Source organism: Elephantulus edwardii, unplaced genomic scaffold (assembly GCF_000299155.1).
Source record: "Elephantulus edwardii isolate Elephantulus edwardi_28Jun2011 unplaced genomic scaffold, EleEdw1.0 scaffold00025, whole genome shotgun sequence".
Taxonomy (NCBI): domain Eukaryota; kingdom Metazoa; phylum Chordata; class Mammalia; order Macroscelidea; family Macroscelididae; genus Elephantulus; species Elephantulus edwardii.
This window is the reverse complement of record NW_006399775.1, coordinates 3,034,765-3,051,521: the sequence shown is the minus strand read 5'-3', so window position 1 is coordinate 3,051,521 and position 16,757 is coordinate 3,034,765. Positions and strand designations below refer to the sequence as shown.

At 37.8% G+C, this 16,757-nt stretch overlaps 1 protein-coding gene across 1 annotated transcript in view; it reads right to left on the bottom strand.

The window, feature by feature from the left end:
• ERICH1 (glutamate-rich 1) overlaps nt 1-16,757 on the bottom strand; it is a 195,599-nt gene that overhangs the window by 147,146 nt on the left and 31,696 nt on the right. Inside the window, exon 6 of the mRNA XM_006882908.1 lies at nt 3,864-4,010. Within this exon, the coding sequence (XP_006882970.1) occupies nt 3,864-4,010 (147 nt within the window). The remainder of the gene's footprint in view (nt 1-3,863; nt 4,011-16,757) is intronic.

Below are 16,757 nucleotides of genomic sequence, written 5' to 3'. Positions count from 1 at the left end.
ACTGGGTGGGGGACACATTGGGCAGGAAGAAAAGTGCAACAATGAATGAATGAATGGAAATTCATAGTCTGTAAACTTTCATTATTATAGTTGTTATTATGTGTCATGGAATCACCTGCGACTCATAGCAACCCTAAGTACAACAGCCCTAAATCCTATTCTGTCCTGCGCCAATTATACTGTTTCTGACACACCCACCCCAATTACCCCAGTCACTGAATCAACCCACCTCACAAAGGGTCTTCCCCTCCTTCCTTGTGCCTCCACCCAGCCAAGCATGACGTCCCTCTCCAAGGACCAGTGTTGTCTTGCAACACATCCAGAGTATATCAGATGAAGCCTCAGAATCCTTGCCTCCAAGGAGCAGCCTGATTTAACCTTCTCCAGGACAAACCTGTTCATTTTCTCAGTAGTCTATGGTACTTTCAATACTCTTCTTCAGCACCACAGCTCAAGGGCATCAATTCTCGAAATATCCTCCCTAGTTATTGTCCAGCTCCCTGATGCATAGCAAATGATTACAAATATCATGGCCTGTATCAGGTGCTCCTCAGTCTCCAGAGTGACACCACTTCTCTTCAGGAGCCCGGAGAGGTCCCTAACAGCAGACTTTCCCATCGTAGTATGTCTTTTAATGTCCTGGCTACTGGTGCCAAGAGTGTTGACACTGGAGCCAAGCAAACTAAAGCTGTGAACAATCTCAATCTCTTCACCATCCATTATGATGCTTCCAATTGGCCCAGTGGTGAGAATCTGTCTTCTTGGTATTGAGCCTTAACCTATATTGAAGGCTGCAGTGCTTCAGGTCCTCCTCAGTTTCAGCAAGTAGGGCTGGTGTCATCTGTATAACAAAGGTTGGTGATGGATCTTCCACCAATCCTAATGCCACACTTCTCCTCACGGACCCCAGCCTCCCAGATAATGTGATCTGCATATAAGTTGAAAAGGTATGGAGGCAGGACATATCCCTGGTGTAGACCCTTCCAAATTTTGAACCATGCAGTGTTTCCTTGCTTTGTTCTGATGACTGCCTCTTGGTCCAAGTATAGGTTTTGCATTAGCATGATCAAATATTCTTGAATTCCCATTCATTAAAATTAATTGAAAAATATAAAAAAAAACCACAATAAGGTATACATGGCAGCCCTCAAGTAGAATACTAAACTAGGAGTCTAGAGAGTCTTGAAAACGTAAAGGCATGCAAGAATATACAGAATCAATTGATCAGCTTCTTCACAGGAGAAAGATGGGCAATCTCACTCTGTGCAATTATGGTGTTGCTGTTGTTATCCAAAGTATGAAAGATAAAGCTTCACCATCCTTGTGACCAGAGAGCAACCAGCCTGTACTTTCTCCAAGACCTATCTGTTCATTCTTTTGGCAGTCCATAGGTTAGTCAACAGTCCTCTCCAGCACCACATCTCAAAGGCATCAATTCTTCTGTCATCCTTATTCAATGTCCATCTCTCTGATGCATAGCAGGTGACAGATAACACCATGGCCTGAATCATGTGCACCTTCATCTTCAAACTAACATGTATGATTATACTGACTCTCAGAGAAAATCTGTCAGAGAGTCAACTATGAGTCAGTTCTGACTTGACAGTACAAAAACAGCAAGGTCTAGATTTGGAGAGGAAGTAATGGTAAAGAAAGTTTTTTTGCAGTAAGACCAAGGCCTTGATTAATTCACTACATCAGTAATAAAGTAGATAGTTTGTCTTCATCATTGCCCATGATTTCTTATCAATGTGCTATAAACATGAAAGACAGAAAGAGAGAAACTATTAACCCCTCAAAAGTTTAATCTGGCATCCTCAATTCTACCCCATAAACCTGAGTGGATTCCTCCTAGCAGGAAGAGGGTCGGATTTTGCAAACACTGAGAATATGTTTTGGCAGGACAATCCTTACACTCAGTGTCCATATGAAGAAATATCTAGATCTAGTTCCCTTTTATCACTCCCTTACTCACTCACTCACTCACTCACTCAATAAATATCTCAATCAAGTTGTTCTTCCACTGCGTAACCTAGAAAAATTCTGGTCTAGCCTCCCCTTTGAAGCTAAATGATGCTAGAGAAAATAACCCACTTGCACAGAAGGGCATAAGACATGACTACCCAGCATTCAATGGTCTCTCAACTGCTCCAGCGAGGAGCTGCTCTTTGGCCTGCCCCAGGGCTCCAAAACAATTATTTCACTTTTCCTTTACTCCATACCTTCAGTCGGTCTTCCCCATGCTCACTTACTTTCTAGCTGATCATCTTACCTACTACTTGATTGAAAAATAAATCCTTCAAAAGGGATCTCCTCATCTTCTCACCACCAAAGCTGTACTTCCTTCCCTCCTGTGATCACAACCAAAGTATCTTTCTCCTCAGCAAAGACCAGCCCCTTAACACAGGCTAGATCTCATCCCTCCTGCTTTCTCTGCTCTTTCACATATCAGCCTTGTGCTTCTTACCATATCATTACAATCAGCACACTCTACTTAAAAAAAAAATCATAATGCACAGCTCCCCACTTTCTTTCCTTCTGTTCCCTATTCACAGCCAAACTTCTCAAAAGATCTGCCTATGCACTCTGTTTCAACTTTATCCTCAATTTATTCCTTTTATTTAATTACTTTCATTTTACCATGCTTTTTAATTACTTTAATTCTTTAAATAAAAACTTATTTCAAGGAAAATACGGAATGGTAATACTGAAAACAATGTTTTGTATTATAAAAAAATTATACTTAAGAAGCGTAAGCTCTATATGTAAGAGAGGTAAAGGATATGTTTCCTTTCTTCCTTTTAATATATGCCACTGGTACCAGAAAAACTGACCTCAGTGGTTCACTCTATTAGAGGTTCAATAGATTTGGGGGTCCAGGCTAGAAATCTAATCACCATATATAACATTATTTCTGTGGTAAAATGTGTTCTAAGTAAAAGGAGACCTGACTTGTGAGTCAGGAAACAAATCTGTAGGCCTACTGGGCCTGCCTGCTGAGATCCACTCAGCAAGTGTTATAAGATATGGTTATAAGATATGTGAATAAAGGAGAATTAAATGATCTCTTGACAAGGTTACGTTACTTAAAGGGGCCAGCAGGAGAAAGAACAGATCCTTCAGAAACAGAAGCACATGGAGAACAAATGGCTAGTGAAAGAAAGCTGTTAAAGAGCTATGAAAATGATTCCAAGAAAGGATATTCAGCAGTCCAGTTCTGGCTTTACATATCTATTTGGGCACTATCTGGCTTCTGCTGCCCACTGGGATCTTCCATATACATTTCTCCCCTCAAATAGCTCTCACTTTGTGGATATGGGTGCACTGCTACAGAGCTAGAGTTAATGATGCTTTCAGTGAAGACATGTCCTGCTAAAGTGACTTTGTCTAAGGCTGTAACTGTCACTGACAAGTGAGAGTAAAACACAGGAAGGATACCAGGGACCTTTCCCTTAGTGGACACAAGTTAAACGAAGGGTCAAAAGGGCCATCTAAGTACCAGTACAGATAAAAGTGACAATGGTATAAGGAGAAGCATGTACTCTTATTATAGGAAAGTTAAAGGCTAGCTGAAATAATAACTTGAAAGCCAAAATAAAACTTAAAACAAATGAACTAGAAACACAAAATAACACTATCAACTAGTCTTCAGCTGGAAAATGCTTACATTGTATAGGTTTCTTCCCTCCCCAAGTTAATTTTTCATTCACCTGTTATGCCTCTCCCACGATGCAGCAATCCTGTTGTCAAGAATTTTTCAAAACAAAATCGTCACATAAGAGCCCAGAAGCACAAAGAGTATTTTCCCCAGTGTAAATATAAATTCCCAAAGGTAGATAAGTATCTTTATAATCTATTGTTACCTGTCAATGGGTGAGCTCTCTTGAGTTTCGCTTTCTGAGGTGTTATCTTCTCAGGTGGTTTTTCCGAGGCTCCAGTCACTGGTACAAGCTCTTCTTGGCCACTTGGAACATGAGGGAAAAGTTTCTTCAGCACTTTTTCAACAAACACTATAAAGGTGACCAATTAACAAAAAAGAAGAGAAAAGAATGACTTACACAAGTTTTATTTTAAGTAATATATGACTTTTTTCATTTAGAGTGAAAACACAAACATATCCTCAATATCCACCTTCGATCCAAGCAACTGGGGGCTTGTCGAGGGCACTGTGCCTCAGAGGCCTCTACCCTGGTTCACTTCCCATTAAATCTCTCCCCAGGGGACAACCAATCATGGACTTCTACATGAGTGTGTATAAAGAATAGAGAGTCAAAAGTGGGAGGGAAAGGGGACCAGATGTGTATCATGATACAGACAATCTTAAGTGTTTGTACAGGCTTACATGTAATTTAATTCCATTTTCCTTGCAAATGTTCATCTATCTTATTGAATGTATTTGTTAAACATAGTCACCAAATCAAAGGCCCAATCAAAAATAAAACTTTGAGAGTTTGATATCTTAGGCGTTAAGCATATTCCTAAAAAAGATCGGTCCAAGTTGCACTTTACACAGAGTAACATCTTACATGGATCCACAATCAATATCATTAGTATCAGAAATCAGGAAATCAGGAGATGTAGAACATTGAGAAAGTCTGCAGTCAGGGACCTCTCCAAAGTTCCAAAGAACAATGAGGTCAGTTTGAAGACTAAACTATGCTTGATTCAAGCCATGTTGTTTTTTTTTCCAATCACTTGCTATGCAATTGAGAGCTGGACAATGAATAAGGATGACGGAAGAAGAATTGCTACTTTTGAGCAGTGGTGTTGGAGAAGCATGCTGAATATCTCACAGACTGCCAAAAGAACAGAGATATCTCTCTTGGAGAAAGTCCAACCACAGTGCTCCTTAAAGGCAAGGATGGTAAATTTTCATCTCACATACTTTGGACATGTGGTTAAGAGACACTATTCCCAGAAAAAGGATATCATGATCATAAAAGTGGAAGGTCAGTGAAAGAAAGGAAGACCCTCAGTGAAATGGATTGAAACAGTGATTTCAGCAATTGCATGATGGATGGGGCAGAGTAAGACAGAAATCACCTCTGTTGTTCATAGGGTCACTGTGAACCATACATAACTCAATGGGAGCAGACAGCAAGTACAAGTCCAACAAAGGGACTAAAAGACAAAGCACCATGTACCCACCAGTTCTAGTGGAGTTCCTTTTGTACCTCTTTCCCAGTATAAACTGAAAACACACCAGCAACTAATTAAGGAAACAATTCTGGTATAGCTAAGATGGTTTTAACAAGTATGTGGAGATTTTTCACTTTGTTTATTTTAGTTTACGTTCTGCCTTAAGTGGAGGGAAGGGAGAAAAAAAAACTTGTCATAATGCATAAATATTTCTATCCAGATTTAAATGTAATGAACAGGCACTGATCTCAAAATAGTATGTTAAAAAAGGTGAGAGTGAAAGATTAATGAAAGGAATTTGCTTTAATCTTGTTAAACACAGAAAGGGGGGCGGGGGAAGAGCATGACTACAGAGTAACCAAAAATTCTCAGCCAATCAATCATAAGAATAAACACATCTGTCTTGGAGAAGGTGCAGAGTGCTCCTTAGGAGACCAGATGATGGGACTTCTTGTCACTTTGGCCACGTTATCAGGAGGGGCTGATGATCCGTGAAAGAACATCGAACTTGGAAAAATAGAGGATCATTAAGAAAGAAAAAGACCCTCTATGAGGTTGATTGACAAAATGCCTGCAACAATAGGTTAAAACACAACAGAGACTGTTAGGATGGTTCAGGATCAGGTGGGATTTTGTTCTTCTCTGTAGCTTGGAGCAGATTCAATGGATACTTAAAAATAACCACAAAGGAAAGAAACCTGAAGAATACATGTCTGTGCATTACGGTGCTACTGAAGAATATGGAATATATCACAAACCACTAGAAGAATGAAGAAATTTACCCTGGAAGCAATATACCCAGAGCGTGCTTTAGAAGCAAGGATGGCAAGACATGGTCTCACACATTTTGGAAACGTCATAAGGAGACTAATCTCTGGAGAACAGCACTTTACTTGGTAAACTGGGGAGTCCACGAAAATGAGGAAGATGCTCAACAAGATGAATGGATACAGTGGCTGCAACAATAAACTCATAGACAGCAGGACTCTGAGGACGGCCAGCTGGGTCCAGGCAGTGTTTCCTTCCATATGAGTCAGAAATGACAAAAACTATGACCAGTGGCACCTACCAACAACCCCACAGAGAAAGAGTGATTCTACATGGAAGGAAAATGTATACTCAGATAAAATTAATGAGATGTGATCACATATAACATGAAGTCGGGACAGATAAACAGAGTGGCTTAAAACTTAGAAAGGGATGGGGGCTCTGCCACGCTGCCACTGAGTCGGGGTGTGCACAGAGTCCCTGCTTAAGCTTGTAAGAAAATCCCTCATGTTCTTGCATTGGGGGGAAAAAAATTAAGAAGGGAAAATTTGTTATTGTTTAAGAACACAGGTTCTTACTAACTTCAGCATACTTTAACATTTTAAATATAGATACATTTATATAGATTTAGATGATATATAGATAGAGATAAATATACATATAAATACAGATATAGATAGAGATAGAGATTTGGAGATATAGATAGAGAGATAGATAGAGATTGTATTTGGCTTCCTATTTTAAAAAGACAAGGGTTTGGAGCAACTTGATTCTACAGAGGTTTGATCTTGTTTTCAGGTGAGACATAGGTGCAATGTTTATCAGCCATCAGGAGTGAATTGATTGTATTTAGATTCCTATTTAAAAAGGCATTAATTGTTTTTGGTCAAACATTCTTCTAAGTGGTGTAGCACTGATCTGTCCATTTGCTGTACAGAGGTAACTTGTGGTTGCTGTGATGCTAAACACTGTGACACTGATGCATCAAATGCGATAATGGTTACCCATGGTGGACAGTGTTCGGTGGAGCTCCCTGATTAAAACAAGGTTGGAAGCAGGAGTGGAATCCACTTGCAAAACAGCTTGCCTCCGGAAACTCTATGAACTTGGAGAAAGGATGGAAGTTAAACAATTGCTCAGGTTTTTCGTTCATAAGGTTATTATTTGGGTTCTTCAAGAAAAAGATTTCTTACAGCCTAATTTAAACATATTTCTTGAAGCCCTTTCAGATAACCTAATAAAAGTAAAACAGTGTTTAGCCAAGAGAAGAGGTTAAAAACAAGTATTAATAAAATGGCAACTAGTATGAGTCTCTGTAATCCAGTAACTCCCAATGGATACGATGGTGCCTTGTGATGGAGAGAGGAGGGACTCTGGCTAGAGATGCAAAATGGGAAGTCCAATGATTATTACTTAAGACTACAGAATTGACAATGACCTGGCAACAAAATATTCCCTGTACACTCATTTCTCCCTAAATGCATACACATCTACATTAGCACTGGACCTTGTAAAAAAATACATTTTCAATATAAGCATGTTAGGGTGAGATATGACTAAAATCTCTGTAAAGAAGGAATTACACTTTGCTCTGTTTCTGTGATAAGTTTTTCTTGTAAACAACACATTGTATACCTAAGAGTAATCATCTATCTCAATAATTTTATCACCTTATGTGTAGGGAATAAAGGACTTACTTACTGTTTTAAAGAATATATTGCTGTGATTAAACATATATTCAGAAAGAAGATTCCAAATTTTCGATTAAAATTAAATTCTTATGTATGTTTCTTTTAAACAACGATGAAAACTGCTTTACTCCAGATGTTTAGGAGGATGGTAATTTCCAGGGGAAAAAATTTTGATAAAACACACCTATAAACTATTAATAAACCATAATATTCATGAGCAGAATAAATTTTTAAATTAAAATTTTAACTAATCATTCTATTTTACATATGAGGAAAGGAAAGTGTAATGATTAAAAGGTTTGCCCAAACTGATTCTAAGAAATAACAGATAACTGGTAGAAATAATTTCTAAAACCCAAGATTTATACATGTGTGTTTGAAAAATAGGAAAATTCTACAAAGAAATAGTAACTAATGATGAGGGCCACTTCATGCTATGCTATGAAATCCCTGTGACTGAACAATCAGCAGAGCAAAAGGACTTGATATAAGAAAAAAGGAAAACACAAAATCCCAGTAAGAAGCAAACACAGACATTGTCACTAGAAAAAGAATTACCATGGCAGAAAGAATTAACTAAATCAATGATTTCACAATGTAACAACAAAGCTTACTGAAAGAAAAAAAAATGTATCCTTAAGATAATCACATAAATAAATAAACAAAGTGGTAAGAATCAAAGCATAAAAAAGTCTGGTTATATGTAACTCATTTTCCAGAGTGTTCTTCTAATATATAGATTTCTAATCTGAAATATAAGACGATGATAAGAATATGTTAAAGAACAAAGAGTAGTGGAGTTATTGTCACAGCATTCAATTTATTGCCTGAAGTAAATATTACTTACAACATAATTAACTAAAATTTTCACATCTACTATTAATATTGCAAATAAAAATATTTGATAGAAATGTACCATTGTGATGTTTGCTCCATTTCAGAATAAAAATTTTCATATAGGACATTCTATTTTTATCTCAATCCCATATTCTATCTGACTTAAAACTCAGGAATCAATTTACCAGCACACCTCAAAAAGATCGAATCCCAAAGCTCTTTCGATCTCTACAGATTTTTATCAAACTGATCACAGTCTCCTTTCTCAAGAAGAGCAGCTCAGTAGTAAGTGTAAACCACTTCTTTAAGGTAGTTTAAGTGGTTCCTTGCTGAGGGATAAGAGTAGTTCATTGCCTGGATGTTCAAGGTCAGATGTCAAAAAAAATTGGCAAGCTCCAAAGGGCTTTAAAGAAATCTTTCCGCAGAGTTCCTTTCCTGAGAGTTTCAAGCCAGACCCTGAATTTCCTGACATTGGTTTCTACTAGATTTCATTGTTCCACTTCGGTTATTAACAAATTAGGTTTTGGATAGGCCATTAAACACAGTCCTAAAATCTACATCTGATGTTGGGCTCATGAGAAGCCTATTTAAATAGGAAAATACTCATTTCTAATCCTCTCCTATTTCTCCCATGTAGACAAGGTAACATAAAATTCACAACACCCAGGTTCTAGGAATCAAGATCTCTTTATTAGAGGCAGAGTTAATCAGAAATCACCGTGATCTAAGAGTGGACTGTCTTCATTGCACAAGCCGTTATTCTATGTGATGGCTGACTGCAACACAGCAGATCCTGGGACCCTTGCTACGAGTTTGAGGTTCCTATTTAGGGAAAGCGGAGAACAGTTGAGGTTTCAAAATAGCATCCGAACAAATACTCTGCTGCGGCCCCTTGCTAGTTACCAAGGCTCACTTGTTTCATCATCACAAGTGTCAGCTGCTTCAAGGTTGCTATAGCAAAGGAAACGCTGCCTCCTAACCAGTTTATTTTTTTCATTATTTTTAAAACTAAATCTAGTACATTAAAATTGTGCTAACCCAGAGATCTGCCACATTGTTTAAATCACCTTACCTTCCAGCACCTCAGCTATGTCATATGCAAAATGGGTAAGAATATTCTGTATGCCTGGGCAGTGTCAGGCTAAATCAAATGCTTATATAACAATTTGGCTAGCACATACCACACATTAGCTGTCACTTGGCTTCTGACACATCTCTTTCACTCATCTGGCCCGCCTCTCTTTGGTTTACTCCCTCTATAATCATCTCACCCATACAAGGGTTTGCTTGAAAGCTAAGTATGTACTTCCCTCTTTATTCTGTATGTTCTGTTAAGTTGATATTTATCTCCTCACACAATTTCAACAATACCAAAAGGATGCAAGCTTCTATAGTCAGCTTGAGATATACATGCCTATTTCCAATTTAATAGACACTTCAACCTTGATGTCCCTTTACCAGTAAAAATCCAGTTGCTGTTGAGATGATTCTGACTCCTGGCAAACCAATATTTAACAAAGTAGCACAAAGCTCCACAGAGTTTTTGAGAGTTGATTTAAAAAAAAAAAATTACTATCAGGCTTTTCTTCCTAGATACATCGGAGTGAATTCAAAACCTTACATTTCAGCAATGCCAAATCTGAACCACTTTTCTACTTCAAACCAGTGTTCCACTTCTATCAGTCTCCAACATGGTTGACAGCATCATTGGCCACTTAGTCTCTTGGGCTTGTTCTTTTTGTTGCTGAATTCCTCGAGTCAGAACCGACTCATAGCTGACCCTTCAGTAAGTTTTCATAGGCAATAAATCTCCTGGGAAGAGAATGCTTCTCTTCTCCTATTGAGCAAAATGGTGGATTTAAACCACATACCTTTGGGTTGTCAGCACAATTTCTTACCACAAAGCAACCAGAGCTTCCCTAAATACTTGGGCTAGAAACCTTTATCATTTACTCAGTCCTCTTCCTTACTCCTCCCATCCCTAATACTCACCAAATTCCAACACCTTAATCTAGACTCTATCATTATCCTCACTACCCAGTTTGGCTTAGTTCATCATTATAGGGAGCTCTGGTGATCTAACACTGTCAACTCAATGCCATGAGATTTGCGTCCATCAGCTGCTCCATGAGAGAAAGATGGACATTCTCTTCCCATGTAATTTACTACACTCTGAAAACTTGCTGGAGGGAGGGTCAGCTATGGGTCGGTGGCAACTCAGTGGAACATAATGTAACTACATCACTGGTACCTTAATTATCTCAAAAACCTAAGCTGTCATCCACATTGCCTACTGTTACCTTTCTTTTTTATTGTTTTTTTTTAAAACTGTTAATTTTGAAATTATTTTAAGCTTAACAGAGGATGTACAAAAACAGTACAGAGAGTTCCTGTATACCCTTCACCCAGCTTCCTCTAATGTTAACATCTTACACAAACACAATGCAATTGTTAAAGCTAGCAAATTAACATTGGTACAATACTATTAGCTAAACCATGGGTTTTATTCAAATTTCACCAGTTTTCCCACTAATGTCACGGTTCTGTACCAGAATACAGCTTGGAATCCTACCTAGCATTTAGCTGTCCTGTGTTTACTGTTCCCTCCAACCTCTGACAGTTCCTCATTATTGCTTTGTTTTTCATGACTTTAAATCTTTCAGAAGTTATCAGTCAGTTATTTTGTACAAGGTCCTTAATTTGAGTTTGTCTGAGTTTTCCTGTTAGTAGAGGTTATTATTTATCCGTGGGAAAACACAGAAATGATACTGTGTCCCTCTTAATGTATTTTATCAAGACATTCATGATGTTGCTATCTCCCACTACTGATGATGAAGCTGATCTGCATGCAAAGTGGTATCTGCTGGGTTTCCTCTACCACAAAGATATTATTTTTATTTTCTACAAATATTATCTTGAAGAAAATACTTTGAGACTATTAAAATATTCTGTTTTTCCTAAGATTTTCACAAACTAATGTTGTTGTTGCTGTTGTTGTTGTTAGGTGCTTTAGAGTCAACCATAACCAACACCAAGCCTATGGACAGCATATCTGTACCCTGGCCTGTCTTGTGTCATTGTCATCATCGCCAATATATTTGAGTTCATTATTACAGTCACTCTGTGTCAGTCTATCTTGTTGAAGGTCTTCCTCTCTTTTTTTCTTGACTCTCCACTTTACCAAGCATGATGTCTTTTTCCAAATGTTGGCCCTTCCTAAAAACACGCCTAAAGTATGTGAGACTAAGTTTCACAAACCCTAAGGAGCACCTAAGAGGACGAAGAGCACTTTAAAGCCTCTAAGCATCCTGGTTGCACTTTCTATAAGATAATATTTGCTTGTTTTGGCAGTCCATGTGATATTCAGTACTATCCTCTAACAGCACAACTCAAAAACATTGATTCTTCTTCTAGTTTTTTATTTACTGCTCAACTTTCAGATGCATAGCAAGTAATTGAAAATGACACAGATTTGATCAGGTGTACCCGTCTTTTTTTTTTTTTTTGTACCTGTCTTTTTTTTTTAATTAATTTTAATGAAAGTTTACAGAGATTTGGATTTCCATTCATTCATTGTTGCACTTTTCTCCCTGCCCAACCTCCCCCCCACCCCAGTTTGCTCTTCTCTTTGAAAAGTGAAAGAAAAATTCTCTCATTGTTATACAATCCTGCCCTCCAAGTCTACTCCACTATGCAGCCTTCATTCTGGACTCCTGTCATGACAATAATACCTAATCATATATCCTTTTTAAACAGTTTTCTCCCTCATCTGTTTCAATGCAGTATACATTATTTATCCCATCTTTCTGTCTCTGTCCAACCATGATGTCAGTTCCATTTTACAACAGTGGCACTATGCCGTATTTGTCCTTTTGTGATTGAGATATTTCACTCAGCATAATGTTCTCCAGGGTCACCCATTTTGTATAATATTTCATGAGTTCCTTGTTTTTCAATGCAGTGTACTATTCCATTGTGTGAATATGAATGAATATATCCATTCATTCGCTGATGGGCACTTAGGTTCTTTCCAACTCTTCGCTATTGTGAACAAAGCCATGATAAACATGGGTGTGCTGCACCTGTCTTTAAACTGACATCAATATAACTTAGGACTTTTGGAGAGGTCTTTGACAGCAGATTTCCCCAAATTCACAGTAACATGGAGCAAATGGTTAAGTGTTTAATTTCTTGTTGAAAAGTTAGTAGTCTGGACTCATCCAGAGATAACCTGGATCTCAGGTTCAAGTTTTAAAAACTTGGGCCATTCTAGTCTGCAAACATCACGATGCCATATATGGAACCCATTCAACAGCAACTGACTACAACAACATTAGTGTTCATTTGAAGATCTTGCCTGAATTGATCATTAGTATGGTGATTTTTCTCTTTTTTAATTTCTTCTATATTTTTAATGAGAAGTAATCTTTTTTTAAAAAAAAGTTGGCTATTTTCTCTCTCACCACCACTCTCTCTGATTAATATTTCTTCCAGCCTTTGAGTTAAATCCAACAATATCATTGTTTATTTTGTTGAAGTCTGTTTAACATCGTAATAACACACAAGCCTCTGAGAGATGGAGAAAAACTTAGTCTCCCATATGGAAGGTGAAATTTCTATGAATAACCATCACTAAGTGCACACTCAGCTTATACTCTTGGTATTGAGTCAAGTATGACTCAGGATGACCTCACATATGCAAAGTATAACTGTTCCATGGAGTTTCAACATTGGGTCTATTTAGGGCAGATCACCAGGGCCCTCAGCAGGGGGAGTTTTGAGTAGAACTGAACTACCAATCTTACAGCTAGTAGATGAACACTGTTTTTGATACCCAAGGATTCACCATCATCATAACAGTTACAAAATTTCATATGCAAAAAACCCTATCTTCTTCCTATAAAATAATATATTTCTTAAGATCTCTAGCATAGAACACAAGTCTCATAAATGTTTACCAAATGAATGAGTTTAAAAGTCCATCCTTAAATGTAATAAGCTATAAAGATCATTACAGAAAAAAGAACATTTGGTAGACAATCACTTTCTTGACATAGATAAGGCATGGCTTTGGTATTAAATATTAGCCAATAGTTAATATGTGGCATATCATCTATGAACCATTAATTACTTATAAAGTATATTGTAAACAGGCATAAGGACCGATTATTTTGAATAGATGTCATAATGGGTATCCCATTATAAACTGGGAGTTTCTGTCTTCAACAAGAATTTTAATGAATATTAGCTCAGTTTAAAAATTTTCACTGGTGACTTGGTGTATAAGGAGTTGTGCTGCCAACTGTAAGGCATACAGTTTGAATCCACCAGCTGATCCATGAAAGAAAGATATGAAATCTCCTCCCCTGCAATTTATGGACTCTGAAATTCCACTGGAGGATCAGCTATGAGTTGCCTCCAATTCAGCAGCAAGGGTACAGAATGAAAATAATTTTGCGATACATATATATAATGTACAAGATTTTAAGTACTAGTGGTTTAGTGGTAAGGAGTTGAGCTGCTAACCTGAAAGTACATGGTTTGAGTCTATCAGCCGCTCTGTGGGAGAAAGATGGGCAATCTCCTCCCATGTGATTTATTGCCTCTTAAAACTTGCTGGAGGGTCAACTATGGGTCAGTTCCAATTTCATGGTACTTAACAATAACAACAACAACGTAAGTGAAGGCTATAAAAAGAGAAAGGGTGATGTGGAGATGGTCATGTCTAACCTTTACCAACTTCACAAAGGGGAACTGTCCCTGTCAACAGCATCAATAAACACAAAAGAAATTCCCATGAGGTCAGAGATATCCTTTAAGCTCCTATACCTCTTCTTACTCATTTCAATATCAATCTTACTGCTTTAGTGAGTTCAAAATCTGATGTGATAGCTCACAAACAACCATGTTGGGGAAGTCAAATGTTATGATCAAATTGGTAGAACAAAGTCAGGTCAGCTTCTGAAATGTGCACACAGGCTCCTCTGCCTTGCGCCTCACGGCTTTAGATCAGTGTTACAAAGTTCTCATTCTCACCAATATTGGCTATCCTGGCCCTGCTCAGTCTTAGCCAGTGTTATACAGTTCTCAGTCCTGTAAATTATGGCCTCTTACCCAAAGTTGTCCAATAAACTTGGGCAAAAGCTCTTAGCTCTATTTCCAATCATGTAGAAGTGCCACTATCCCATCCCATGTTCTCTGCTGTGGCTTCTATGGCTGTTGGTCCTGTAGGCCCTCTTGCTTGCTCTTTTTCTGGTAGGGAGGTTTCTTAACCCATGGCAGGGAGGTTTCTCCTGCTGCTGCTGGGTTGCTCAGTATAATGGCAAGAATAGCCAACTTCCTTGTAGATTGGGGAGATTAACCAATCTTCTTGTCGTTGGCAGGTAGCCAAATCCCCTTTTGGATAGGCTAACACCCTATTTGCATATTTCGGCTCATCTACATGCCACATTCAATTGATGTCTAAGAAATCCATATTGAAAGATAAATTCCACAAAGTCATAAAGACTTTAGAAGAGCAATGCTTAAAAAGGAAAATAACAATAGTTACTTTTTTACAGAAGAGTTTATTTTTTAGAGTGGTTTTGGTTTTATAAGAAAATTAAAATGTCAGTACAGAGTCCCTATATGCATCCCCTTATTAATATCTTAGATTAGTTGCAATTCATTATAATTGGCCTATAATCGTTACTTCTGTTGAAGCAAAGAGGACTTAAGGGCTTACTGATGAAGCTCAAAGATTACAGCCTTGAATATGGATTACACCTCAGCATCAAGAAAACAGAAATTATCACACAAGGTCAATTAGCAACAGCATAAATGGGAAAAATACTCATGCTTTCCAGGATTTCCAGATTTCCAGGATACTTGGATTCACAATCAACACTCAAGAAAGCAGTAGTGAAGAAATCAAATGACATATTGCAATAAGCAAATCTGTTTTTACAGGCTTCTTCAAAATGTTGAAGAGCAAGGATATCAATATAAAGACTAATGTGTGCCTGACCCAAGTCACGTTAATTTCAATTACTTTATATGAATGTGGAAGCTGGACACTGAATAAGGAAATCTGAAGAGCTACTGATGTACATGAATTGTTAAGTTGGTAAGGAATAATAAATGTACCGTGGAGCAACAAAAGAGAGGAAGAACCTCAACAAGATAACTGACAGAATGACTGCAACATGGGCTTAAGCACTAAAACGATTGTGAGAATGGTATAGAATTGACCAAGGTTTCAATTTGCTACAAAAATGCTCACAAATCAAGCTGACTTGATTCCTAGCTACAAAAAAAGCACACTAACAGTATGATCCATTAACAAAATTCATAGTTTATTCAGTTCTTTTCCTTTATACTTAATGTTGTCTTTTCTAGGATAGTTTCCCAATTTTTGTTTTGTTTTGTTTTGTTTTGGTTTGGTTTTGATCACCTTGACACTCTTGAGCAATATTCATCAGGTAAATTTGTAAAAATTCCATCTATTGGTCATAGGTTCGCCATGAGTCATCTATGACTTGATGGCACTTAACAATAATAACAACAACATAGAGAGAGCTACATTGGCATAGTGGACAGAACATTATGCTACCAAGCCCAAGGTGGGTGATTTTTAATCTGTGGCCTGGTTTAAATTGTTTGTGGTTTTTTGGGGGTTTTTTTGGTCAAACATTCTTCTAAATGGTCAATCACTGGTCTTTGCACTGCTGCACAGAGGTAACTCGCGGTTGCTGTGATGGTAAACACTGTGACACTGATGTGCCAAATGTGATAATGGTTACCCATAGTGGACAGTGTTTGGTGGAGCTTCCCAATTAAAACAAGCTTAGAAGCACTAGTGGCATCCACTTCCAAAATGGCTGGCCTCTGGAAACTCTATGAACAGTGCTCAGGTCTTCGTTCATAGGGTCGCTATGAGTCCTCTATGACTTGACAGCACTTAACAAAAACAAAATTGGAATGTGCCTGCCATATGTCTCAGACTAAGGTTATAAAGTTTTAGGAGGGAAGATCATAGAAATCAAGTGTCATTTTTTTATATTATATCAACAGTAGTAGTAGTTGTTGTTGTTGTTGTAATGTGCTGTTGACTTACCTGTGACTCATAATAACTTTCTGTACTGCTGTTCAGCACAACAGCTCTGAATCTTGCTCTATCCTGAGCCAACCTTATTGTCTCAATATTATATACCATTATTATTAATTTGCCACATGCATTACTTACAACTGATGAAGCTTGCTTTGATCACATGCATAGATGAGGTAGTGTTCATCAGATTTCTCCATAGCAAAGTTACTTTCCTCCACAACCTACCTCATCAT